Source organism: Anabrus simplex, chromosome 3 (genome assembly GCF_040414725.1).
Source record: "Anabrus simplex isolate iqAnaSimp1 chromosome 3, ASM4041472v1, whole genome shotgun sequence".
NCBI classification, from domain to species: Eukaryota; Metazoa; Arthropoda; class Insecta; order Orthoptera; family Tettigoniidae; genus Anabrus; species Anabrus simplex.
Window position 1 is genome coordinate 287,035,314 of NC_090267.1, and position 27,714 is coordinate 287,063,027.

The following is a 27,714-nucleotide window of genomic DNA, read 5'->3' on the forward strand; positions in this document are numbered from 1 at the left end:
CCTGCAAGCCTTTGGAATTAACCAATGAAGGTTAAAATCCCCAACTTGGCCAGAAATCAAACTCAGGACCCAATCAGAGTATATCTCAATGATATATGGATACCAGATGTTCAAATCCAAGGCAAGGATCACACCTGCTACTTAGTTTTTCTAGTCACAGCCTTCTTAGTTCATAGATCTATTCTGGATTATGCAGCAGACTTTAAAGCAATTTCTCCCCATCTGTCAACTCGTAATATCAAATGTGCTAACAAGGCGTATGCCCTAATCAAAGCTGCTATCAGTCAAGACAACTCCAGCAATCCTGAGAAGATTGAGACCTTTTGGACTCAACTTGAAAATGTCTTGTTAGGAATTAAAAATTCCAGTCATTCTCTTAGGTGACTTCAGCACCCAGTGCGGTAAGAAATGAAAGATTAGATACACCATAAATGAATATCCAGTTAATGCCCAAACCAACTGCAATGGGGATCACTTCATTGACACCTGCAAGCAGATGAACCTTAAAATTATGACCACCCTCTTCAAAAAGAATCCTTATAAGTGTATGAACTGGCACTTGCCTAATGAACTGATTTGAACATCAGATAGAAAATACTGCCATCTTCCACTGCAAATACCATGAGATACAGAATGTAAAAGTGCTTAGAGATGCTAATATTGATTCAAACCATTATCTAACTAAGGTTAGAGTGCAGTTTTTACCAAAGTCCAATTATAGATCCCCAACACAGAGGATCCATATATTTTGGATTAATGAACTCCAGAGTAATCAAAAAATCAAAATGTCATTTATGATTGTTACGGAGTTATCCGTGGTAGTTAGAGGTGAAAGAAGGTGCTGGGATGAATAGGTCTCAACTTACGAAATTAAAGTTAATTTAAAACTTTAACAAAGGTTATATTTTCTTTTCAAGATCAAGAAATAACAAGAATAACAGGTACTCAGTAGCATATCAACAAGTTAAGGATGTACAATTACAGTTTATTAATGGATTTTGGGCTTCGAGCCCCAGATTCACAATCCCTGAGCAATGAGCTCAACTTTACTTATGAACAAGGTTCAACAAAGGGGCAGAAAACCCCAATCATGCCAAGGAGCACTAGCTCCCAATTACCAGTTAAGCCTGCTCGAGGCACACAGAAACCAAATTTAAGAAAGAGCAACCCGCTCTTAAAGTTCAAGCCTATTCAAAGGCCACACCAAACTCCACCTTTAAGCTGCCCTCCAGGCACATAAGAACAGGGGTAACAATACCCAACCTACTGAGGCCTATACAGTAAAGAAACAGGACAATTACATGGCCCCAAAATACCAACTTGAGTGGAGGCGTAACTTGCACTCCTAATACACCTTTTTTAAAACCTGTTTGGCTCTTAGGCCGCTTATGCAAGGGCTAATCCCATACTACGGAGGTGACACGATAGGAAAATTTATTACATAATGAAGCGAAGAAAAACGGTTATGGAAACGTAGTCACCTCATAAACAATATGAGAGGGAGCTCGAGAGGGTGAGGCACTCTCTATCCCGATTTGTAGTTAAAGAGACAGAATTTATACCAAGTATCTTTTACATTTTAAAGGAAGGCTACATGATAAAAGTTTTGAACCTGCCCCGAGGGTTAAACTGCTGAGCTAGCAAGAAATGAAGTTATTAAAAGGCCATTACCTTATGGAAGAACTGCTGCCCAAAGGAAGAGGCGCTTCCCGCCCCCTGCTACATAATCACACTAGGAAAGATGTTACTGAAGTGGCCAGGAGACAAGAAAATCAGCAGTTTATATATCCTCGCGGAAAATTCGAGACGTTTCATGAATGAGAACCCACACCCCCCTCAACTTTATTGGCTAGGATCAAGCAACATATCCATATCGGAGAAGACATACGTTACTGGTCAAAAATTAATTAGAGAAATTCGGGATTGGCTAAATTTAAATCAAGCGGAAAGAGAAGGGTTATACTGCCAAACCACAAAATGACTGAAAGAAATTTAACAAAGAACAAACTTATGAACACAAAATTTCTCAAAAAACAGTTCCTTCACTTCGCACCAGGGTGCACAATTGTAGTTCTTCAGTAGTGCCATCTAGAAGAGAATGTTCACACTTCTCACTACAGAGAAAACAAATATAAATCGAAAAAGACACCGTTCAGAACTCTTCAAAATTTACAATAGCGACATCTTCTGAGAAACTTTAGAATTAACATGGTTGTTAAAGTTCAGGCTTCCTCCAGTAGAGGAGTTTCAACTGGCGCAATGTTTGAATTAGCAGCGCGGAGGTGTACCACCCAGTACAATGATTATCAGAAAGAGTTTGAGTCTCTAGAATCACACAAGTGGAAAGACATTTCCAAGAAGTTTCAGGATGCTGCTACTCTAATAAGCAATTTAAGGGGGAGAAAAGAAACCCCTATGGTGGACTATACAGTGTGATGAAGCTCTCAAGAAAAGATCTCACGCCTGAAATCACTGGAATGAGACAGAAAAAATTAAATAATTCCTAATCCAACATAAACTGACTACTAAAGTGATCTGTAAAGCAAAACGTACTTATGAAAAGGCTCAGCTTGAGAGCATTGAAGAAACCTTCAGAAGGAACAACACTGGCGATTTTTACCATACTTTCAGATCTGAACTTATTCAATCAATCAATCAATCAATACTGATCTGCATTTAGGGCAGTCGCCCAGGTGGCAGATTCCCTATCTGTTGCTTTCCTAGCCTTTTCCGAAATGATTTCAAAGAAATTGGAAATTTATTGAACATCTCCCTTGGTAAGTTATTCCAATCCCTAACTCCCCTTCCTATAAATGAATATTTGCCCCAGTTTGTCCTCTTGAATTCCAACTTTATCTTCATATTGTGATCTTTCCTACTTTTATAGACGCCATTCAAACCTATTCGTCTACTAATGTCATTCCACGCCATCTCTCCGCTGACAGCTCGGAACATACCACTTAGTCGAGCAGCTCTTCTTCTTTCTCTCAATTCTTCCCAACCCAAACATTGCAACATTTTTGTAACGCTTCTCTTTTGTCGGAAATCACCCAGAACAAATCGAGCTGCTTTTCTTTGGATTTTTTCCAGTTCTTGAATCAGGTAATCCTGGTGAGGGTCCCATACACTGGAACCATACTCTAGTTGGGGTCTTACCAGAGACTTATATGCACTCTCCTTTACATCCTTACTACAACCCCTAAACACCCTCATAACCATGTGCAGAGATCGGTACCCTTTATTTACAATCCCATTTATGTGATTACCCCAGTGAAGATCTTGGCCACCAAGCCCCTTTGCTATGTTCCCAAGACAAGAATGGCATTCTTATTCTTTATAATCATGGACAATTGTGAATGATTAGCTCAATACTGCCCTCCTCCAACATCAAAGATTACAATTTCTGGTCCATCCTTTATTTCACCTGATCCTCTTCATCCTGATCAAGAAGAAATCACCAAAATCATTGCATCTCCCCAACAACAAGACATCAGGCAAGAATTCCATAATTGCCAAAATTCTGAAAATGGTTGGTCCAATTTTGTTGTCGAAATGGAAGAAATTTTTCAAGATATACTGTATAGTAATCAGAAACTATTTCCAAAGAATGGCAATCAGCACTTAAGCACTTTCTCCATGAAAAAGATGAGATGTGAATAAGTAGAGGGGCATAGCTCTTCATTCAGTTTCATATAAAATCCTGTCAATAGCATTTCAAAGTCACATTGAGCCTATTGCTGATCCGCAGATTGGTGAATATCAAATTGGCATTTGTAAGACATGCTTCTGCAGTGAACAGATCTTTTCAATAAGGAGTATCATTGAAATCAGATCTCGTCGTGCTAAACCACTTGTATTGTGTAAAGCTGTCAATTAAGGGGGTGGAGTAACCAATAAAATTTCATCGATGCTACTGCCCACAGATATGCTTTAAAGAAACCTTGACGAGTTTGTCTCGTTTGAAACATGTAAGTTAATGCATGTATTTAAAACTAAATTATAGGCCATCCTAATAATATTTGGCTGCGAAGTATGCAAAATTGTACAATTTTGTTTTAAAATGTTACATAAATAATGTATATCATTATATCAGAATAATTACATTACAAGGAGAGGAGTTACTGAAGAAGCTGAATGTTAGAACACCACCAGGATGAACTGAAGGAGGGCAAGCTAAACAACCAGAAATAAGAACGTCAAGTAGAACAAGGAAACGACCAGTATTACTAGAGGAGGATTTTTAAGGTAAAGGGTAACAATAGTAATAATCTAAAGGGAGAGCTAAATTTGTTCCATCAGAATGTTCAATCTTTAAAAAATAAAATCCTAAGTATGGAAGTTCTGTTGGCAGATAATCTACAAGGGTATGATGTTTTATGTTTAACTAAGCATTGGTTGGTAGAAGATGAGATTTCAAACTTTGTATTAGAAGCTCTTGCAAGTAAGTTTTGTAGAAGGAAAATGAAGTGTGGAGGTTTATGTATATCTATATACAAAAAATCATAATGACTGTGTGTCTATACATTGACTATTTTGGCAAATTTTTCATACAGTTATCCGTTTCAGGTGTAATAATGACCATCTGAATTTTTTTTTGCATATTTTTTAGCTTTGGTGTCTGTTTGTTTGTCTGAGTTCTTATAACTTGAAAACTACTGGATATATTTATACCAAACTTGATATTTAGAATACACCTATCTTTGGGTAGGCTTTAGGTCTAATATTATTTCTGAATACTTAAATTTACTGGGGGTGTATCTGAAACTGAAACTATGATTTTGCACTCCCACAAAATATGCACATCCAAAATTAATGGAAATCTACCATCCTTAATGGAAATCAATTTCTAAAAATGTTTTTACATGTGCATCATGTGCATAGGAGGATTAATAAGGGGTCTCTTCTCGGCAGGGGAAGAGGCCTCGTCCTGGTGGCCCTCATCACGGCCTATGACCCGCAGAGTCCAACTGACAGACTCTCGGCCTTTATACTGTTCAACAAACTGTCTAGAAATATCAACTTCTGGGAATGTTCTTGCAACATTCTAATTGGAACACATCCATTGAGACAATTCATAACAAAATATTGGAGATTATTGATTTTAAAAGTTTGTAGAAACACCATACAATGGCCAATTATATATTACTAAGCTCTTTGATGAAAGGTTCATAAAATTATCACAATATGACCAATTATATATTATTTGATTTAATCCTCATAAAATCACCACATTGTTAATGTATAGGAAGGAGTGAGATAGCCTGTTCGATTTCTGCTATATTGCATAAGGTATTTCTTTGATAGATTTTCGATGAGAGGATACCACATTTGATGCAGCTCCTTTTCACCTACAACTTTACATTCTTCTCGATGATATTATTGCATGGATGGCCTGCAACAGCTCTCAGCCTTCAATGTCATCATCAATGTCCCACTCCATTCGCCCAGGTGTGGTTAACAAGCCTCGTCAACTCCTTTCTGTCCTTCCACTTTTCCTGCTCCACCACAAGATGGCTAAATATATAATGTTAAGATTAAATACACCAAAAGGCTGAGTGTTGAAGGGCTTCCATGCAATAATCTCGTCAAGAAGAATGTAAAGTTGTAGGAGAAAAGTAGCTGCATCAAATGTGGTATCCTCTCATCAGAAACATGTAGACTTCTTCAAATGCTCATCATATCTTTTATATGCATGGAAAATAAAAATGGTTTAAAGGAATTTCTATTACAATGGAATATGAAAAATTAAATAATGTGGTTGGAGGAAAGGGTTGGGGAAATGTTGAAAATTTGATAGATAGGGGATATGAAAATGGTTATGGATTGGATATTTTTGGTTTGAAGTTGTATTGGAAAAATATTTCAAGAAAATGTTAATTTTATCAGAGATTTTATTTGGATTAAGAGTTGGATTTTGTTTTTGGTCAAGGTCAATAAATTTTTCATAAAATATGAGTAATTTGCCCCTGTTACTGCAGTAAAGAGTTTCCATATCTTGTTCTATTGTAGAAAAAGGATGTTCATAATCTGTCATGTTTTTGCTCATAGCTGAATATTTATTATATTTAGAAGTGTTAAAGTGTTCTAAGTATATTGTTGAAAAGTTTCTGCCTGTCTGGTCCATGTAACTGGCATTGCAATCTCTACAGGCAAGTTTGTAAATTCCTGAATATGAAAATTTATTTGAAGTGTTGATAGTATCTGGACTGAAAAATAATTTGTAATTATTATTTATTGTTTTAAAAGCAATATTAATATTATATAATTGAAATAAATTAGTGACTTGATAAATATTATTATTATTGTTATTATTATTATCATTAACAGCAAAGGTTGCAGAGTTCTTTTTTTTCTTCTTTAGTTGTACTGATAAGTGTAGTTTTAGGTTTATTCTTGATTTTATCTTTTTGTTAACATAGTTTCTATTATAACAAGTTTTTGGGCTATGATAAAGATTGTGTTTATTACTTTCTTGTAGTTATTTTTAGAAAGAGGAATATTATGAGATCTACAGATCAAACTGTAAGAAGCTACTTTTTTGTGGAATCCTGGTTGTATTGAATCTTATTTGGTTGTGTTGCTTGTATATGTTGGTTTGCGATAGACAGCATATGAGAGTGAGTTTTTATGTCTATTGATAGATAAATCTAAGAAATTAACTGTGGAATTATTTTCAGTTTCGATAGTAAATTTCATATAACGATCTAGTTCATTGAGGTAATTGAGTTTAGTGTTCGTGAATTTTTCATCAATAATGGTAAAAATATTTTTGATATAACATATTCAGAAAAAATACACCATTAATTTTGTTGGTGATTTTATTGTATTCAAGATTGTCCATATAAATTTCTGCTAAGATCCCTGATTCTGGTGCACCCATTAGGAGTCCATTTTGTTGGTAAATTTTATTGTTAATTGTGAAGTAGTTATTATATAGAACAAATTTGAAAACGTTAATGAATTTGTTACTTTCTAATGTACTTACATAACTATGTTTTGGTAAATTGTTATTTATAAGAATGATAGTTTCTTTTATTGGGATGTTTGAGTACATGTTGGTAATATCGAAGGAATATAAAGGAGTGAGTTGTATGTTTAAATTTTTAGTGATTTGCAAAACTCAACTGAATTCATAATAATTGCTTTGTTGTAAAATTTGTAGTTTTTATTAAGAAAGTTGTGTATATATTGAGATAATATATATACTGTATAGGGCTGTTCTTGAAATTGATGGTCGGTGTATCACTGGCTGTACAAAGTCTTGGATTCATGATAAATAATTTAGAATGCTCTTGGTCATTTAGGAGAAAAGTAGAGGTTTTTAGAATTTATTTTATGTTTTTCTGGATTTTAGGGGTGGGGTCTTTATTCACTATTAGAAAATTATTATTACCTATTAAAAATGCTTCGGTTTTATTAATATAAGTGTTTTGTCCATTATTACTGTAACATTTCCTTTATCAGCTTTAGTTATTATAAGACTGTTATCTTTGATATTTTATTTCAGGTTGGATAAATGTATGTTCGTGATGTGCTTAGTAGGAGGGATATTGTTATGTTTAATTATGTGTTCAAGTTTTTACTTAATTTCAAATTTTATTCCTTATTGTTAATGTATAGGAAGGAGTGAGATAGCCTGTTCGATTTCTGCTATATTGCATAAGGTATTTCTTTGATAGATTTTTGATGAGAGGATACCACATTTGATGCAGCTCCTTTTCACCTACAACTTTACATTCTTCTCAATGATATTATTGCATGGATGCCCTGCAACAGCTCTCAGCCTTCAAGTGTATAGTTCACATCTTTGGTGTATTTAATCTTAACATTATATATTTAGCCATCTTGTGGAGATTTTACAAACTTGTCATCAAATAACTTAATAATATATAATTGGCCATCTTGTGGTAATTTTACAAACTTTTCATCAAAGAGCTTAGGAATATATAATTGGCCATCTTATGGTGTTTCTACAAACTTTTTTTTAATCAATAATCTCCAATGTTTTGTTTTGAATTGTCTCTCAAGTATCAACACTGATTTCTTTCTTTCAAGTGCATTTATGTTGTGATTTTAATCTTATTTATGTGTTTGTGCTGATGATGGCTCCAAGAGCTGAAACATGTGTACATTTATTCCATTAATTATCTTTTTAGATTGTAATATGTGTATTGATTTGGTGGTTTAACTATATATATATTCTCAAATATCAGAATAATGTAATTCTTTTGTCCAATCCATTAAGCTTGAATCCCCTCCCCATGGAGTAAACTGTTCGGAATTAACACTGGAATTGAGAGTTTCTATAGTAGACCCAGTTTTGAAAGAAAAGGGTGATTAACAAAAAGCAGATTATTACCAGGCAGTCAGTTTGACAAGCATTACATGTAATCTTTGAGAAAGCAATCTTTCTGATTATATTAGACATAATCTTGAATTTAGAAAGGTTATTCTAGTGAGGTGGTGGTTTCAACTTGCAGGATTCCAGCAAGATATAGCTGTTACTTCAGATCCAGAAGGTCAAATGGACTTACATGCTATTGATTTATCCAAGGATTTTAATAAGGTAGACAGTGATAGAATGGTCACTAAATTTCTAGGAAATAGAACTCAGAGAATTAGAGTGCGTGAAGCATTATCTGATCCTATAATGATGAGGAGGGGGGTCCCACAAGGCAGTTTTATTGGACCTTTATGCTTTCTTATATACACTGCCCTCCTAAACAAACGTGTAACACTTGGTAGAAGACTCAGTTAAACTCTATGTTGAAGACGATTACCATAATTTTTCCAGTATTTATTCGTTGGTTTGTGTTCCATGAACATTACTGAAGGAGAAACAACGATGAATAAGAACAGAAGGCTATATTATAGCCCATTCAAACAATGGTGAGTGCTCCCACACATTCGTTATTCATTTAGTGCCAATTATGAAAACAATTATTTCAGCATTATCTGAGGAGTTCCTGAGCCATAAATAACTCATCAACATGCCTCAGAAGCTCCATGGACTTGGTGAAAACAATAGCATTGGTGAATGATGACCATAGCTACCACTATGTAGCAGAGTTTTTGAATACATCTCCTATAAGTATTCACCGGGCTGTGAAATGTTTTCAGAGTCATAACACTTAACACAGAAAGCCTGGTTCACGCCACCATAGATGCACTTCAGCATTGCAATTTAGGTTTCTGAGGAAGCAAGTGTCGCTGAACCGACATCTTACAGTGTTTGAGGCTCAGAGTAGTCTGTTGTTGGTCCACAACTTAGCTATGATTGAGAACATAGTCAGAAGGAGGCTTCATGAGGCAAATTTAGCCGCTAGGAAATCAGCCGGAGGACCAGCTACAACACCGGAGAGACCGTCTTCATTTCACGCAGATGCATGGACATTGGACTGAGGAGCAGTGGGGACATGTACTCTTCAGTGACTAGTTCGGATTCAACCTGAGATCACCAGATGGAAGAAACAGAGTGTGGAGAAGGGTAGCAAAATGCTGTGCCTCCAGTACTTTTGCCAATATTACACCATTTGGAGGAGGTTCTGTGATGATGTGGGGTGGCGTACCTGCAGATAACTTATTGAGAAAGGCTCCTTCACGGCACACAGGGATGTTGAGGAAATTCTCATTAATCATTTAGTGCCATTTGCTTTTGACGAAAACTTTGTACTTATGCATAATAACGTAAGATCTCTTGCTGCTCAGTGTGTTTCTTCTGAGTTTCTTTGGGGGGGTCAACATTTGAACTCTGGACTGGCCAGATAATAGTCCAGACCTCAACCATATTGAGTATGTAAGGGACATCATTGGTCATTGCATTTGGCACTGAGTATTCAATAATCTGGCTGAAATAAAGGTGGCAGTGCAAGAAGAATGGGAGAACTTACCACAATAGGATATCTAGTGCTTTGATCAGGAGCATGCCAAGAAGACTTGCAGTGGTAATTGCAGCAGAGGGTAGCAATATCTCCTATTGATCACGTAATCAACATCCAACAAGATTCCAGTCCATTTCCTTAAACTTACATCATTTAAATCAATAATTTAGATAAGTAGAAAATCTGTCAGATTCCATTTCTTTTAATTGTAAAAACTCTATCTTCTTAAATCAAAATGTTTTGAGCATTATTATCTTCAGAATATTCTTTCTTTTCTGTAATGATGTTTTAAAATTAAAATAAATTTTGCTATCTTAAGCTGTGATTATTTTTAAAATATCAAGAATTACACTATTTTTTCGGAGGACAGTGTACAGTCAATCCTCGTTAAGACGTTTCTGCAGGGGACAACAAAAATGAACGTGTTAAGTGAGAAAACGTATTACTGAATATACAAATAAAAACTACACAACAGGGATATGAAAATATTAGATAAGATTTTTTCTGACATGAAGGCATTTTACGTCATGTATCCATGGGAACAGTGAAAACTATATCTACTGTTTCTCAAGATAAGAAGAAAGTATTAAAAGGTGTGCAAAACACGAGAGAACAACATACATGAAAACCTTTCCTGCTGGGGATTATAAAATAACAGGTGAACGGTGTGAAAAACACCAAACAACAAATCGGGGGTTATGCTCGGCCATGTGCAACTGCAACAGAACAATTTTGGCCGCCATTTTGAAAACTTCAACCAAGTCTAATCGATCGAGTCGAAACTCGAAGATGCAAGTTCAACATTTGCGAACTCTGTGAGCTTAAAGATGCGGATGCCAGTCCACTTTCTGAAAGATTTTAATGTTTCTTCATTAGAAAGGAATTTCACTTTTTCCGTATCCATACCTAGGCTATCACAAGCCAAACATGCACCACGCTGGTCAATTTCACATGATTGTGTTCCTAATCCAGACATAGCCTACCGTATCACACGAAAAACTTCACTGTACCACTCAACACAAAATAAATTTCTAACTTCTGAATGGAATGCGAAATACAAGCACAAATAGACTCACTGTGTTATTCAGCAATCTTGCTGCTAACCAGTGCTAAGCATGAAAGCGTGTTAATGAGGAACGCACTAACGAGGTTTCACTGTATATATAAATAATATGAGTAAAGAACTGGAATCACAAATAAGACTTTTATCGATGATGTTATATTGTATAAAGTAAGAAATAAGTTAAAGAATGTGAAACCTCAACAATGTTGTGAGATGGACTGTGGCTCAGGTTGTAAGTTCAAGTTAACCGAGACATAAAGTCCTCTCAGTTTTAACTACTGTGTTGATTGATCCGGAAGTCAACATTTTACCACTGATCCAGCAAGGAAGCTAATATTATCAGGAAATAATCATCTGAATGTTCCCAATTTCTACATATGTGTGACAACCATTGTGCTAGAAGTATGGTACCCATCAGACTCTTAGGGCTACTTTACATATTTTAGTAATAAATTGAACTCTTGTGTGGTGTCTTTTGCACTGACCCTGTGATCTAGACCTACCGAGTCTGTCTCTTACCTGAAGGCCCCTGATTATATTCCTGGTCAGGTCAGGGATTTTTACCTGGATCTGAAGGCTGGTCCAAGGTCCTCTCAGCCTACATGAGAAAAATTGAGAAGCTGTCTGACAGTAAAGTAGTAGCTCTAGTCTAGAAAGTCAAGAAAAACGGACAAGAGAATTTGTCATGCTGACCACGTGCCATCTAAAAATCTGCAGGCCTTCAGAGTGAGCAGCTGTTGCTTGGTAGGTCAAAGCCTAACAGAGTAGTAGTACCACGGGCGATCTTTTATTTGTGATACATTCTACTACTTGTATGATGACTATATTACGGTATTCCGGCCCCGCGGTGTAGGAGGCAATGCGTCCACCTGTCACCCGGTGGCCCCAGGTGCGATTTCCGGCTAGGTCAGAGGTTTTTAATTGTTAATGATTAATATCCCTGGCCTGGGGACTGGGTGTTTGTGTCATCCTTAATGTTCTTTTCCTCACATTCAACACTCTACACTTCCGCAATTCCAATTACACGCAGGTTCATATCATATGGTGCAAGTAGGGGCAAAAGATCTCTATAGGTCAACGCCCCAAACAAATAGCATTTTAAAAAGAAAAAAAATATTACGGTACATTTCCATTACACTGACCTTTTACATAGTGTTCAACTGCCAGAACACATGAAGAATGAGAGAGAAACAGAAAGCAAATCTGTTTAAAAGCCTTTAATTTTAATTTAAATAAGATGTGAATGGAGGAGAATAGGTTACATAAAGAGCATAACAGACTCGGCCATGGAAGTTAAGGGAAGCAGAATGAGACCATGGCAATGATGGTTAGAATCCCAATTTTTAATAATATGAAGATAAGTGGTGTAGAACTAAATGAGAGCACAGATGTAGTTGGAAACAGAAGATAGAGCACTAATGTCACTATGGCATGTTTTATGCAAGGTAAGCCGTATGTTCAGAACACATTCCTCACACATAGAAGAAGAAACTAAGTTATATGGACATTGGTCCGGAAACAATTTCTTTCCGTCATCAACCTGACATTGCACGGGAATTCAAAGAATGATTGATGCATGGACGGAGAGCATTTTGAACATTTCAAGTAATAAAAAGTTTCATGCGGTGTGCTGCTATGTTCTGTTTCTGTTTGTTTCCCATGATTATTTTTTTACAATTTGTTTTACGTTGCACCGACACAGATACATCTTATGGCGATGAAGGGATAGGAAAGTGTTAGGAGTGTGAAGGAAGCGGCCGTGACGTTAATTAAGGTACAGCCCCAACATTTGCCTGGTGTGATAATGGGAAACCACGGGAAATTATCTTCAGGGCTGCCGACAGTGGAGCTCGAACCCACTATCTCCCGAATGCAACCTCACAGCTGTGCGCCCCTAACCGCATGGCCAACTCACCTGGTGTTTTCCATTAACAATGTACTATATAGAGTTGTAGAAAAAGAGTTCTAACATGGAAATAAAGCATACCTGGACCCATATCCATATAACATGTTCACCTTCGACATATGAGGAAAGCATCCTGAAAGTTTGGTCATACTTTATTGATACACCCTTATATGCTTATGGAAGAGACCAAAAAAACTTCCTCTTTCTTAACACATCAGGCAACTGAACATATCCAGAATTTAAGTTTTAAATTGTAGTTTCTTTAATTTATTATACATTCAATGTATTGAAGTCAAACGATTAATAATAATAATAATTTGACAGCACATTTCTTTGCTTGCTGATGAAGTTATCAATGTATGGTTATTGCATTTTAGAAAAACTTACTTTCAACCTATGTTAGAACTGGACCATAGCTAAGGGCATAGATTTTGTAGTGATATTACCACCATTTACCATTTTTTCGTATACTGGAATTACAGTACATAAATTGATTTTGTTTATGTGTCATATGCATATTGTTCCTTTCATTGAGTATTTGCTTGTGGAAGTCTATCCTTTGAAGGAATTTTTAAAAAACTGTCAGTTCTTGATCATTTTTTCCACACAAATCAATGTCATACAAAAAGGTATAACAGCTTAAATAAAATTGTGAGTTTGTATTTACCTGTTGCTTCTTTCAGTTTTGCAAATGCCGATTCCAGGAATTCAGTAGCTTTTGCTGTTGCAGTTTCCTCAGCCTGTGATGCTGTAATCTCTGATGAGCTTGCTGAGTCCTGATGAATGATACCTCTGGCTGATGGAAATATCAGACGCTCTAATCGTTCCAGTTCCTGCTTCCGTTCCTCAACTCGAGCCCTGATGTTGAATGACAATAATTAGAATCATTTTACTAGGCATTTTACATTAACATTCAATGTGAGGACTATGAGAGATGTACTTAAGATGAATTTATTGTTCAGCCTATTCTACCTTTAGTCTACCTTTCACACCACTTCATAGAAATTAACATCTGAATTGGCTGCATTAAAAGTTTGGTCTTACTGATGCTGTACTCTTGAATTTCAAAATACTCAAATATCAGTTGTACCAGTGTGGTATTATACTTTCTTATAACTATGGGCATGTTTTTCATTGCTGTTGACGGAGAATCTGCGGGCGCATATTTTTACTGTTGCTAAAAATAGAAGCTGCTATTTCAGCAAGCTGTGATTCACCACAATATTTCAAAACGTTTTACAATCATTGCTTAATATGTATTAGTTAGCAGCATAAGTCAAGAGCTCTTCTTTCAAGGCATTGATAACACAGTCGCATTCATACATACCGTACAATAGTATTTAAATATTTTATTTATTTTATATACATAATCTGTGGCTGTGTCATCCATTCACTCTCAGATGTGAAATGAGCAGTCTGTGAGCGGTCGGAGAGAGACGGTCTTCTTCTTTCAGTACAAGAATAGTGAATCACGCGCCCGCAGTGCTACATCCGATCACTTCATATCACAGCAAACTAGGTTGTCGGACCACTACCAGGTGACACGAGGAACCTCGACCGGCAAACTGGCATGCAGTCAGGCACAACAAACCACAGGCACACCCATTACCAAGCAAACTCGCTCCAAGTTGGAATCCCGGCTCAACATCGGCATCACACATGATCAGCCTGAAGCTAGCATGAACAATATCTCGGTAGTCATCCGAGACCTACATACAGCCCAAGATAACTTACAAGTGGAGGTTCGAGAATTGCACCAGCAGCAGGAACAGGAAGAACGAGATGGGGAATCAGTCGAGGACCTTCAAGATGACGTCAACATCCGATAGCCTCAGCACCTACCATATGATCGGCGCAATTTCATTCCCACCACATACTCCAAGGCACTTTCCATTCCTGTTACGCCAGTGATCGTTCACCTTGCGAAAGCCCTGAAGGCTCTCGTCCAGCCCAACCGGACGCGACCAGTATGAGGCCCAGGTTGTCTTATGGGCTTTGTCTGTTTGGCCTCGCATGAACCATGGCCAGAGGGCCTTCTTTTATATGAGAGCCTCACTAATATACTGCGCCCTCACCCGAGGGTGGCAGTACACCATTCAACTGGACTCGGCGGCAGGGGACAACGTCCTGACCTTGCCGCCCGGGTTTCAGTTTCAACAGCCCACCCGGGCGCCCGCTCCACGGTATGCACTAGCCATGCGTCTTGGTAGATGTGCTATTTACCAACTGATGAGCGCAACATTCTATTTCAAACCTATTTTCTTTATCAATGTTTTGCAAATTTTGTCATGTCACTTTACCTGCAAATGTCTAATATAAGATAATGTTACTTAAGTTACAGTGTTACCAGCCATGTTAAGGTATGGTTATATTACTATAATAGAACACTACTTTGAGATTTGTGCTGTGCCTACTTAATATTCCAAAAGTAAAATATAAGAAGCATTATTATTCATGCAGACAAAAGAAATTTAACTCATTTTTACAAATAAAGTTTTTACCGAAACTCTATAAGCTGTCTGTCTCGTGCCTTTCCTGCATTTAATGCCATCACTTCTTGCTTCATCAGGGTCCCTTTGGTCATATCTCGAAGATCCAGAGCTTCCTTGTTTATTTCCTGCAGTAAAATACCAGTATTTTATGATAGATATTGATCGCTTTTGTTTTTAATTTTTCATATTATTAGAGATGTTTAAATGTGATTATTAGATATTCAATTCCATGTCTCTTCAGAGTGAAATAGTGTCTATCTAAAATCAGATTTTCAACGTAAATCACTATCATCTGCTAAGAATGTGCAATATATTTTACAACAGCTTCCATGTCATATGTATGAACTAAATACCACAGCACATCTAATTGATTTTATACTTCTATTAGTCACACTCATAACAGAAACATTCACATCCCAGACCTTTTCAGGGCCACAGTTAAGAATTAACATAGAAGGGATCACACCAGCCAAAGAAGAACTGCTACGAGAATTATGCAGTCAGCACCAGTGTCATATACTGTGCATACAGGAGACACACAGAAGTTGCAACATGCGCAGACCAAAAGTAAGTAGAGTATGTCTTGCCATCGAGAGACTGCACGATTAACATGAAAGCACTATCTTTGTTCATCCAGATCCACGACATCTACAGAGGAAAATGACATTGAAATCCTCACTGTGGAGACAGCTAATTGCACTATTTCATCCCTCTATAAACCACCTGAAGTTGAATTAATTGTTGGCAAACCATCCAGTTTTCAAAATAAACATTTGCAGATTGTGATTGGTGATTTCAACAGCCATAGTAATGTTTGGGGCTATGATCATGAATTAAGTTTATATACTCCTAATTGCTAATATTTACTGTTATTAACTGTGTGATGATTGTAGAAAAGCTGAGAATTATTATTAACTATCTTAAAGGATACCCTTACATTGATGTAATCAATGTCCAGCAAGTTATGTAGGACAGACTGGACGCAACTTTGCTTATAGATACAAAGAACACATTAACACGTCAAAATATTACAGATTTTCAGCCACGAGCTCCCACATGGTTGATTTTAATCATTCATTCACCTCTTTGGAGCAAGACCTTCAGATTTTATGTTTAAGTAGGAAAGGTAATTTGCTTTATAAAGTTGGATCAGAAATGCAATCCCTCTCACAATTTAAATGAGATCTCAGAGCAGTTAAACATTCTTACTGAAGAAATTATTGATAAATTCCTCAAGTGTAGGTGCCACAGTAGGTCAACACAACCTCACCCCCACACTGGGTCAGTCCCTCTGCAGTTTACCCTTCTAGGTAGTTCACCTCCCAAACGACTTCCCAGTACAGCACTTAGTTAGCGCTGGAACTCAAGGTGAGCCAAGCCGATTCGGACGGGGCAAGACGTGAGTAGCCGAATGTGTTCGCTTATAGATTATTTCTATTTTTAGGCCAACTTTATTACTGCAGCACAACCCTCAAAGCAACTTATGCAGTTCAAATCAAATATTCCACCTCCTTGTAAATTTGCTTACAAAGCAACCAAGCCTTGCAACAATCAGTGTACATTACAGAAAATTACTTGGCTGTCAACAATGAGTCCATCAAGTATTCATTCATCACACAGACAGGCTTGCCTAAGATTTTTATCTGTGCTATTTAAAATTCTGATATTTTAGTACTGTTATGACATGACGTTTCATACGACGAATTTTAGTTGGATGGAATAGGCATTGAATTTTTATACTTAATATGTTCAATATCCTTGTTACAATTTCAAGGTCTCTCCTGATAAAGGACAAAACATGTATTGAGTTTTGTATTGTAAAGGTGGAGTTTATGGTCAAGAATGGAACAAGTAGTACTTACGACAATATGGGCTTTATGATGTTTATTTCATGTAACAGTATCCTGTAAGAAGGAAGTCAGCTCTGAGACGAAACAATATTTACATTGGTCTGTTTTCAGACCAACATTGCTTTATAGGAGTGAAAGGTAGGTGGACTGAGGATATCTTATTCATAACCTAGAAGTAACAGACTTGAAAGTAGCGAGAATGATTGGTGGTACAATAAGTTAGGAATGAACTCGATGGATGAAGCTGTATGCATAAACCAGCTTCAGTGGTAAGCTCATGTGAGGCGAATCCTACATCCTACATCTTGCATGCTAATTGTTGAAAGGGTAGGCCTACATTGTTTCAGGAAGTACTAAGATCACCACAGTTTATATTAAACTATATATTAAAAATGCAGATTACAGATAGATAAAGTGAAACAGTTATCATGGAGGTTAAGACAAAGATGTGTTAGTAAGAGAACACGTAATGTTGTTGGTGGCACTACGTGATGGTGGCTTAACGAGCGCCATATAAATACAGTTGAACCTGAGTTATACATATATCGAGGTGAACAAATTTTACAGATAACTAAGAGTTATTTACAAATCAGGTTGAGATATTATGTCATATAATTATTTGCTCTATTTTCAGGAATAAGATTAAAGACAGGTTATTTCAGTAATATATCAGGTTTGCAAACAGTTGATATATGTAACAGCCTTGCCAAAAGTAGCCTTTAATGGTGGCCATAGAGTTGTGGTAGTAAAAAATAAAAGTAATAAAAATAGTGAGAATGAAAGAAATAAGAGAGCAGAAAATAAAAGTATGGATCTTTTTTACAGTTTTGCTTTACATTGCACCAACACAGGTAGTTCTTAGGGTGACAATGGGATAGAAAAGGGCTAGGAGTGGGAAGGAAGCGCCCATGGCCTTAATTTAAGTACAGCCCCAGCATTTGCTTGGTGTGAAATGGGAAACCATAGAAAACCATCTTTAGGGCTGCCGACAGTGGGGTTCGAACCCACTGTCTCCCAAATGCAAGCTGGAAGCTACGTGATTCAAACCGTGCAGCCACTTGCTCGGTGAGCAGTATGGAAATAAAAGAGCAATTCCAAAATCAATTTAAACAACACATACCAGAACTGAGATGAAGAGTGCAGAAGTGGAATGGGACATGTTATAAGCTGTGCGTTGAGTGCTTGTGGCAGAATAGCTGAAAGAGTTAAAGACAAAGAGACTGCATGGTGGAATGAGAGGGTTAAGGAAGCAGTGAAAAATAAGAATCATGAAAATTATGGAATAGTGATAAAATGGAAGAAAGTAGAAGAAATCAGGAAATTTTAAAAAAAGGTGCATGAAAGTAGTAAGAGAGAAAAAGAAGAAAAGCTGGGAAGGATTTACACGAGAGTTGGAAGAGGATATACCCTGTAAGTGGTAAAGGGATATTATATGGACTCATAGGAAGGAAGAGGAAAGAAGGAGTCTAGAAAGCTGTTGAAAGAGAAAGAAGGAGAGATAAGAACACAACAAGAGCAGATAAGGGAAAGATGGGAGGATTTTTTTTAATGATATTTGTTTGTGGCATCGACCTCTGCAGATGTTTTGCCACTACTTTCACCATATGAGAGGAACCTGCGTATAAGGGTAATTGCGGAAGTGTGAAGTGTTGAACGTGAGGAAAGGAACGTTAAGGATAACACAAACACCCAGTCCCTAGGCCAGGGATATTAATCATTTACAATTAAAAACTCCTGACCCGGCCGGGAATCGAACCCGGGGCCGCCGGGTGACAGGCGGACGCATTGCCCCCTACACCGCGGGGCTGGACTGGAAGGATTACTTTGATGAATTCCTGAATCTGAGCAAGTGTGTAGAAGAGATGGTAGATGTAGATGTGAGGAGATAGAATCCAAGAGAAAAATCACAGTGGAAGAATTTGACACTGCTGTCAAATGAATAAAAGTAGGAAAATCAGTAGGATTGGATGAATTGTGTATGGAAATGGTAAAAGCAGCAGGGCCTGTTTGTCTACAGTGGCTTTATAGGCTATTTTGATGTATTTGGAAAGAAAAATCAGTACCAAATGACTGTAGGAAAAGAGTAATAATACCTATATTTAAGAAAAAGGACAAGAAGATATGTAATAATTATCAAGAAATCACACTCATATCTCAGGTATCAAAAATATTTGGAAGGTTACTAGGAAACAGAATGAGAAGAAAGGTGGAAGGACAGTTTCAAGAAGAGCAATATATGGCTTTCAGAATGGAAGATCAACACTAGACCCCATCTTCAGTATTAGGCAGTTGATGGAAAAACATTGCAAATATGAATAAATATGGTGATGGCATATCTAACAGTATTGTATCCAGATCAAAGGTGTGGAAAGTAATACAACAGAAAAGATTTGGAAAACAAATGATAGAATACGTGCAAGAAATGTACAAAATTTGTTGCAGCAGTGTCTGGTCACCTGTGAGGAGAACAGAGTGGTTTTCAAATGAAAATGGACTACAACAAGGAAGTGTGCTGTCATAACTGTTATTCATTATGGGTGAAATTGTGAAGAAGACAAAGGCAAAATATGGGGACAGGGAGATGAAGGTAATGCTGTTAGCAGATGATATTGTGGTGAGGGGAGCAAACAGAAAGCAAGTACAAGGGTAATTCGACTTGTTGAGCGAGATTATTAAAAATTATGGAATGAAAATCAGCATGGGAAAGAGTAAGACAATGGTGTTGACTAGAGGAGAAAGAAATTATAAAAATCAGGGCACAAAACTTTGAAATTCTAGACAGCTTCAAGTACTTGGGAAGTGAACTGATGCAGGATGCAAGGCTGAATATAAGAGATCAGTAAAAGTATTAAACAGGGAAATGCACTCTAATAAAGTGTGAGAAACCTGGTGTGGAAGAAGGAAGTATCAATGAAGTGTAAAGAGGTGATATAAATGATGAACTACTGCTCAATACTGGCATATACAGTAAAGACTTGGACACTGATGAAAAGACAGGAAAATAAAATCCACGCCAGTGAAATGAAATTTTTAAGATGTATGATAAGAAAGACAAGAAAGAACAAGAGTAAGACATGAGAATGTCAGGAAGGAAATCAGAGTGGAAAAGCTTTTCAACAGAATTGAGAAGGATAAACTTACATGGTTTGGACATGTTACAGGTCGGAAGAGGGAAGGAAGTTGAAGCGGATGAGGGAGACCCAAATCGAAAGAAAGAGGGCAAGAGGGAGACCGAGACTAAGGTGGTTGAAAATGATCAAGAATTAGAAGGAACCTGGATTGGAATACAGTTAAGGAAGAACAATGATGGTCAGAGAGAGGAAGATTGGAAAGGTGCAATAAACATCCCAACCTGGCACAGGCTTGATGAGTGTAACGGATTATGTTGAATGCATAGAGTAGGTCTTGAACACTGGTTTTCACTTTGAAAGGTGTATACTTTTCCTCGGATCTAACAGACACTCACATGAACATGCTTAATGTTGTAAGTCTATCCATGATTTGCCCCTTGTTCCCAAACAAATTATTTTTGGTCTCCCTGGAACACGTTGAAATTGTTGTATGTGTAATTTTGGTTCTAGTATATTTTCAAAACAAAGAAATTCCTCTTCTGAACTACCCAAATCATCTTCATTGCTTTCCATAAGTTCTGTACATCTAGGAGTTACATTTACATTGATGAAAGAATCAACCTCCTTCGACCTCACGTTGGAATGTTTGTCACCAAAGTGCTCCTGTTGAAGAAACACACTCATGTGCTAACTTAGGCAAAAACCATTATGATTGTATTCTTGCTCTTTTCTATCTCCTTTCAAAAACTTAACATCACATGTATTGTTACTGTGATATCCAAATTATTGATTACTCCACATATCCAAGGAATATACCCTTTTTTGCTGTGGGGTCTAATTTTCCCACTTTTGTCAGTTGGTTCAAGCAATAGGCTCCACACCCAAATTTTTCAAATTTACAAGCATTTAGAACCTTTTTGGTTGAGGCCTTGTAAGGAGTTAGTCCATCCACTTTGCTTGTAGGGCATCTGTTCCCAATTGTAATTCATTGCTGAAGCAGGCCCTTCCCATAAAGGGGGAGTAAGTCCAAATTTCATTAATAAATATCTGGCCATCTCAATGAGTGTACAGTTTTTTAGTTCTGGCAATCCATTTTGTTCTAGGTTATTCTAAATTGTTAGGAGTCATTGAATTACTGAGTTCTTCAACACTATATCGAATTGGAGTTTCTCATACTCTGTACCATTATCGGATGGTCAGGTGGTAAAATGTTCTGTTTCCAAATGTTTTCTGAAGTCCTGAAACTCTTTAAAAACTTTCTTCTTCTGATGAAACTTCACTTCGCACCATCCATTTGCATCATCAATGAATATGATGAGATAACATGTGTTTCCATTTGAGGAAACTCACATAGAGCTGCAAATGTTGGAGTGAATCAACTCCCATGGTTTGGTTTTGCTATCAGACTTCTTCAGAAAAAGGCGTACACGTCATCCTTCCTAGGAGACAAAGTTCACATTCAAAATCCTCTTCAGATTCATTGACTTTGATTCTCTCTATCCTTTTATTCTTCACTGCTTCATGTAGATTCTTTACATTAAGATGTCCCAATTGAAGGTGCCAGTCCAAAATAGGCCCTTTTTGTTTATCTTTAGTATAGGCAATATTTACCTATTCTTCAGCATTTCATCTGTTAATGTTATAGTTCCTTTTTTCTACGTGCAACGAATAAGGGATTATTGCTCATGTCTATATCTCAAGAAGATGTGTTGTCAAATTTTTATGAGGTGTCCCTTGTCTACAATCTCACTGACAGTATATTAGTGCGCAGATCAGGCATGTAAAATGTATTGCATAAGTTAAAACATGTATCACAACCATCAGCCCTCACTGACACTGTCACATGTTGCACTGTTGTGGAACTGTTCACTGATTTAAAATTGTCAGAAACATCAGATTCCACTAGTGAAAAATAGTCAAAATTTTTACATTTGAGTGATCAGCAGTCAGGGGCTGTCTAACCGTGACGGTAAAGATGTGATCGGTTCACCCAGAAGGACATGGGTTCAATACTCCTTCAAGAAGTAGAAATAATTAAGAAACAAGATTTCCAATTCTGGAGCAGCACATGGCCCTGAGGATCACTCAGCCTGTACCAAAAATGAGTACCAGCTTAATTCCTGATAGCAAAAACAGCCAGGAAGAGGGCTAACTCAGTGCTAAGGTTACAGAAACTGGAAGCCTCTACCTTCTATTCCTCCAAGGGCTTTCATGGCCTGTATGGAGATGGCTTTTGTTTATTCCGATGTGAAGCCACTGTCAAGGCACAATATGTTTTCTGCACTGTGGTCTGTCACAGACTTGCATGAGATCAGTTCTGATGTAATATATCGGAAAGTACTTCCTTTGGCCTTTCGATCACTGTGATGATATATATATATATATATATATATATAAATGTGGATCAAGGAGAAAATTCCAGAGCACTGGAGCACAGGAATAATCCATCCATTATTTAAAAAAAGGAAATAAAACCAACCCAGATAATTACAGAGGAATAATCCTTCTGGACTGCACATTTTAAAAAATTTCCTTGCATAATTTACAACGGGATCAAAAATACTCTGGAACCACAACTTGGAGAATACCAAGGAGGATTTTGCCCACACAGAAGCTGTTACAGACTATGAATCTCATGTTAAATCTCTATTGATGGTTGAACTTCTTTCAAAATGGTACAAAACTATTTTAATTCTCCTAGTCAATACAATATATTTTACATCCAATTAAGACGAAACTTCACACATAAATAGACATGTTTCAACCCGGCATTGGGTCATCCTCAGTAAGACATGTAAATTGAATTAATAACATAGGAAACACATAAAATGAAATGTTAGTTTTAAAGTTTTTTTAAAAGCATGATGAAAGTTAAAAAAACTGTGAAATGTTGATCATTAAAAACAGTCTTGAGCTGGAGGTCTTTCTGTTTCAATATTTTGTTGTCCTTCAGTGTGGTTCAACTGGTATCTGTATACTGTTGGCTTAGTTGTTGTGTTCTGACATGGGCTGATATACATAAGTATTACTGAAGTTGAACCATCTGATTTTAGTCTGTAAAATGGATAATACAAAACAATTTCAGGTTGAAAATTGGTGACTAACAGGAACAATATTTAGATTAAGTTATGAAGAATGAAAAATTAACTGATGTTACGTGGCCCACTAGTATCACCCGTGTTCTCTGACTACAGAGTCCAGCTCTCGACTGACTTGTTCCCGCAGTCGAGATGCAAGACATGTTGCTACAAGGAAGTGGAGTGGGGAAATGGGAGTGTGCAGAATAATGGGGGCAGTGACTGAAACCGAGTGTAATAATTGTGAGGTCTTATGTTCCTGCTTTTTTACTACAAATGATCGGAATAAAAGTTTCCCATATTATGGTTGTTATTTTTCATTTATCTCATTTAAGTTGAGGGCTGGGTTCTTATATTGATCTATACTGATGTAAAAATTCTCTAAAATGTTGAGTAGTGGACCTTTATGTTCACACTGAAGAATTTTTAGATCTTGATCTATTGCAGTATAATTGTGATTAGAGTCTTTGTAATGATACTCATGGCAGAGAAACGATTATATTTTAAAGTGTTGTGATGCTCTGTAAATCTTATGAGAAAGTTCTCGCTTCTCTCTGTATGAATGATGTACAGTAGTGATGATGGCTTCCTCTCGAGTAAAATATTTTCTGGAGGTAAAACAGTCCCCCATTCGGATCTCCGGGTAGGGACTACACGAGAGGGGGCGATTATCAGGAAGATGGATACTAACATTTTGCGAGTCAGAGCGTGGAATGTTAGAAGTTTGAATCATTGTGGTAGGTTAGAGAATCTGAAAAGGAAGATGGATAGAATAAAGTTAGATGTAGCTGGTATAAGTAAAGTATGTTGGCAGGAAGAACAGGAATTTTGGTCAGGCAACTACAGAATTATCAACACAAAATCAAGCAGAGGAAATGCAGGAGTTGGTTTAATCTATGTATATATAAAATAACATGTCCTGACTAACTGACTGACTGACTGACTGACAGACTCATCATCACCGAGCCAAAACTACTGGACATAAAGAAATGAAATTTCAGGGATGCACTTACATTAGTGTGTAGGTGCTCACTAAGGGAGAATTTTTGGATATTCCATCGCTAAGGGGGTGAAAAGGGGGGTGAATTTTTAAATGAGGATATCTATATCTCAAAAACTGAAAAGTTTAAGACAAAAATTGGTATTTGGAATCTCCTTTAAAAATAAACATGTATTTTTTTTGGAAAATCCCATTAAGGGGGATGAAAAAAGGGGGAAAAGGTGTTGAATACCTGTTATGAGGATACATATATCTCAAAAACTGAAGATATTACAGACATGAAAATTGGTATTTGGAATCTCCTTTGAAAATAGAAACACGTATTTTTGTGTTTTTGGAAAATCCAATAAATAGGGGGTGAAGAGGTGTGACAAAAAGGGTGAATTTTTAAAAAGACTTTATCTGCAAATTATCTCAGACATGTAACAAATTACAGACATGAAAACTGATATTTGAAATCTCCTTTAAAAGTAAAGAAACACACATTTGGGGGGGGGGGGCAAAATCTACTCGGTTGCGGGGGGGGAGGAAAACGGAGTTGAATTATTTTTACGAGGACACATATATTTCAAAAACTAAAGGTGTTACAGTCATGAAAACTGGTATTTGGAAGCTCTTTAATACATAAAGAAACAGCGTGGGTTTTTTTTTTTTTTCAGAAAATTCACTTAAGGGGAGAGTATGAAAGGAAGTGAAAAAAATTGAATTTTTTTTATGGAGAAACTTATATCTCAAAAACTGAAGGTTACAGACGTGAATATTGGTATTTGGAATCTCCTTTAAAGTAAATAAGCACAAATTTTTTTGGGTGGGGTAAAATTAACTTAACTAGTGAGGGGTGGGGTGAAAAAGGAGTTGAATTCTTTTTATGAGGATACTGTCCGGCTCCATGGCTAAATTGGTCACAGGGGTTCCAGGTTCGATTCCCGGCAGGGTCAGGAATTTTAACCATCATTGGTTAATTTTGCTGGCACTGGGGCTGGGTGTATGTGTCGTCTTCATCATTATTTCATCCTCATCACAACGCACAGGTCGCCTACGAACATCAAATCTAAAGACCTGCACCTGGCGAGGCGAACATGTCCTCGGACACTCCTGGCACTAAAAGCCATACGCCATTTCCATTTCATTATGAGGATACTCATATCTTAAAAACTGAAGATGTTACGGACATGAAAAATTGTATTTTGAATCTTCTTTCAAAGTAAAGATACATGTATTCTTTTGTCTTCAGAAAATCCACTTAAGGGAGGGTGGGGGGGATGAATTGAAAATATAGTTGAATTCTTTGTATGAGGATACTTATGTCACAAAACTAAAGATGTTATAGACGTGAAAATTGGTATTTGGAATATCCTTGAAAAATAAAAAAACACGCATTTTTTGGGGAAATCAACTTCGGGTGGGGGGTTGTGTGTAAAAGGAGTTAAATTCTTTGTATGAGGATACATATATCTCAAAAACTGAAGATGTTACAGTCATGATAATTGGTATTTGGAAGCTCCTTTATATATAAGGAAACATGTATTTTTTGTTTTCAAAAAATTCACTTAAGGGGGGAGTGTGAAAGGAAGTGAAAAAATGAACTTTTTATGGAGAAACTTACATCTCAAAAACTGAAGTTCACAGATGTGAAAATTACTTTTTGGAATCTCCTTTAAAAATAAAGAAACACATTTTTTTTGTTTTCAGATAATCGACTTGGGAGGGTGGGGTTGAAAATAAGTAAAGAAGAAGTTGAATTATGTGTATGAGGATACTTATATCTTAAAAACTGAAGCTGTTACAGGCATGAAAGTCGGTATTTTAAATTTCCTTTAAAACAAAGAAAAACAGGTTTTTTTTTGTTTTTTGGGAAGTCCACTTAAAGAGGGAGAGGGGTGGAAAGAAGTGAAGAAGAAGTTGAATTCTTTTTATAAGGATACATATATCTCAAAACTGAAGGTGTTACAGGCGTACAGACATGAAAACTAGTATTTCAAATCTCCTTTAAAAATAATGAAATACTGTTTTTTTGTTTTGGAAAATCCACTTAAGGGGCTGAAAAGAATTGAAAAAGCAGGTGAATTTTTTTAATATGAGTACCCGTATATCTACAGTGTATGTTAAAAATTTAACATGTTACAGGCACGAAACTTAGGATTTGGAAAGTCCTTTAAAAATACAGGAACATATATCCTTTTGTTTGCAGAAAAGGCACTTAACCCATTCCACTCTGAGCCTGAATATCCCTAACAAACGTTCTGGACTGGGCATTTCTAAGGATTTGAAAAAGATTATATCTCTGTACCTGTAGGAGATATTTGCATGATTCTTTTTTCTTTGTGCTTGTTTGAGCATCTAGTTTTTAAAAATGTTGTTTGTTTCACGTCAGCTATCACTGGAGATTTTAAAATTGTTTATATATTATATTATATTTTGCAAATGAAAAAAAAAGTAAGTGTAGTTTTCTGAAATACTGTTATATTTTCCCTTGATTGATCATATTGTAAAATGTGCATTGCAATTACAAAACAACAACAATAATGAAAATGATATAAAATAATAACTGTTCAATAATAATAATAATAATAATAATAATAATAATAATAATAATAATAATAATAATAATAATAATAATAACAGTAATAAGAACAACGAAAATGCCAGCTCTTATGAAATTTTATTTATATATTTTTATGTGACGATACTGGCTCGGAAGGTGATGTTATCGAAGATGATATTGAAGGCATGTAATTGTAATTTTATTCACAAATGGAAATATTGACATCCAAATAGGAATTCGAAACAACATTTCATTATGATTGGAATTCATTTTACAGTTTACCGTATGTTCCCGCACGTTTCATAACTGCGCGAATACGTAAGAATATCTACATATTAGTAAAGTTTCTTGTTTTTAGATGTGAGGGATTACGATTACATAAAATATCTAATATATAACTTCTATCAAGCACTTGCTTGCCGCAAAACGCCATGTTTTAGAGCACATTGAGAGACAACACCTACTAATGCACACTCGTCAATTATATCATAAATTCTGACTTCACAATACTGCCATTTGTTGAAATACTCTCGTAAGTAATACATGAAGAAACATGATGCAGTCGGCAGAATGTGTGCATAGCTCGTTCTCGATTTTTAGCAAATTGTCAAACCTTACTACGGGCTATGCTCGCTTATATCTTAAAAACTGATGATGTTACAGATGTGAAAATAAGTATTTGGAATCTCCTTTGAAAATAAAGAAACATTTATTTATTTTATTACACTTGAGAGAAGACTGTTTCTCACATGTACAATTCTATGTCGCATGGTCGTCTTAGCCCTTAAAGGTAGGTAACATACCACAAACGTGGTTTACAAAGGTTTCT

General features: G+C 36.5%; 1 protein-coding gene across 1 annotated transcript in view; it reads right to left on the reverse strand.

Annotated features, from left to right (window-relative positions):
• The window catches only part of CCDC151 (Coiled-coil domain containing protein 151), a 127,747-nt gene that overhangs the window by 62,292 nt on the left and 37,741 nt on the right, over window positions 1-27,714 (reverse strand). The window contains exons 5-6 of the mRNA XM_068226840.1: window positions 15,352-15,467; window positions 13,518-13,708 (exon numbers count right to left, since the gene is read on the reverse strand). Of these exons, the coding sequence (XP_068082941.1) occupies window positions 13,518-13,708; window positions 15,352-15,467 (307 nt within the window). The remainder of the gene's footprint in view (window positions 1-13,517; window positions 13,709-15,351; window positions 15,468-27,714) is intronic.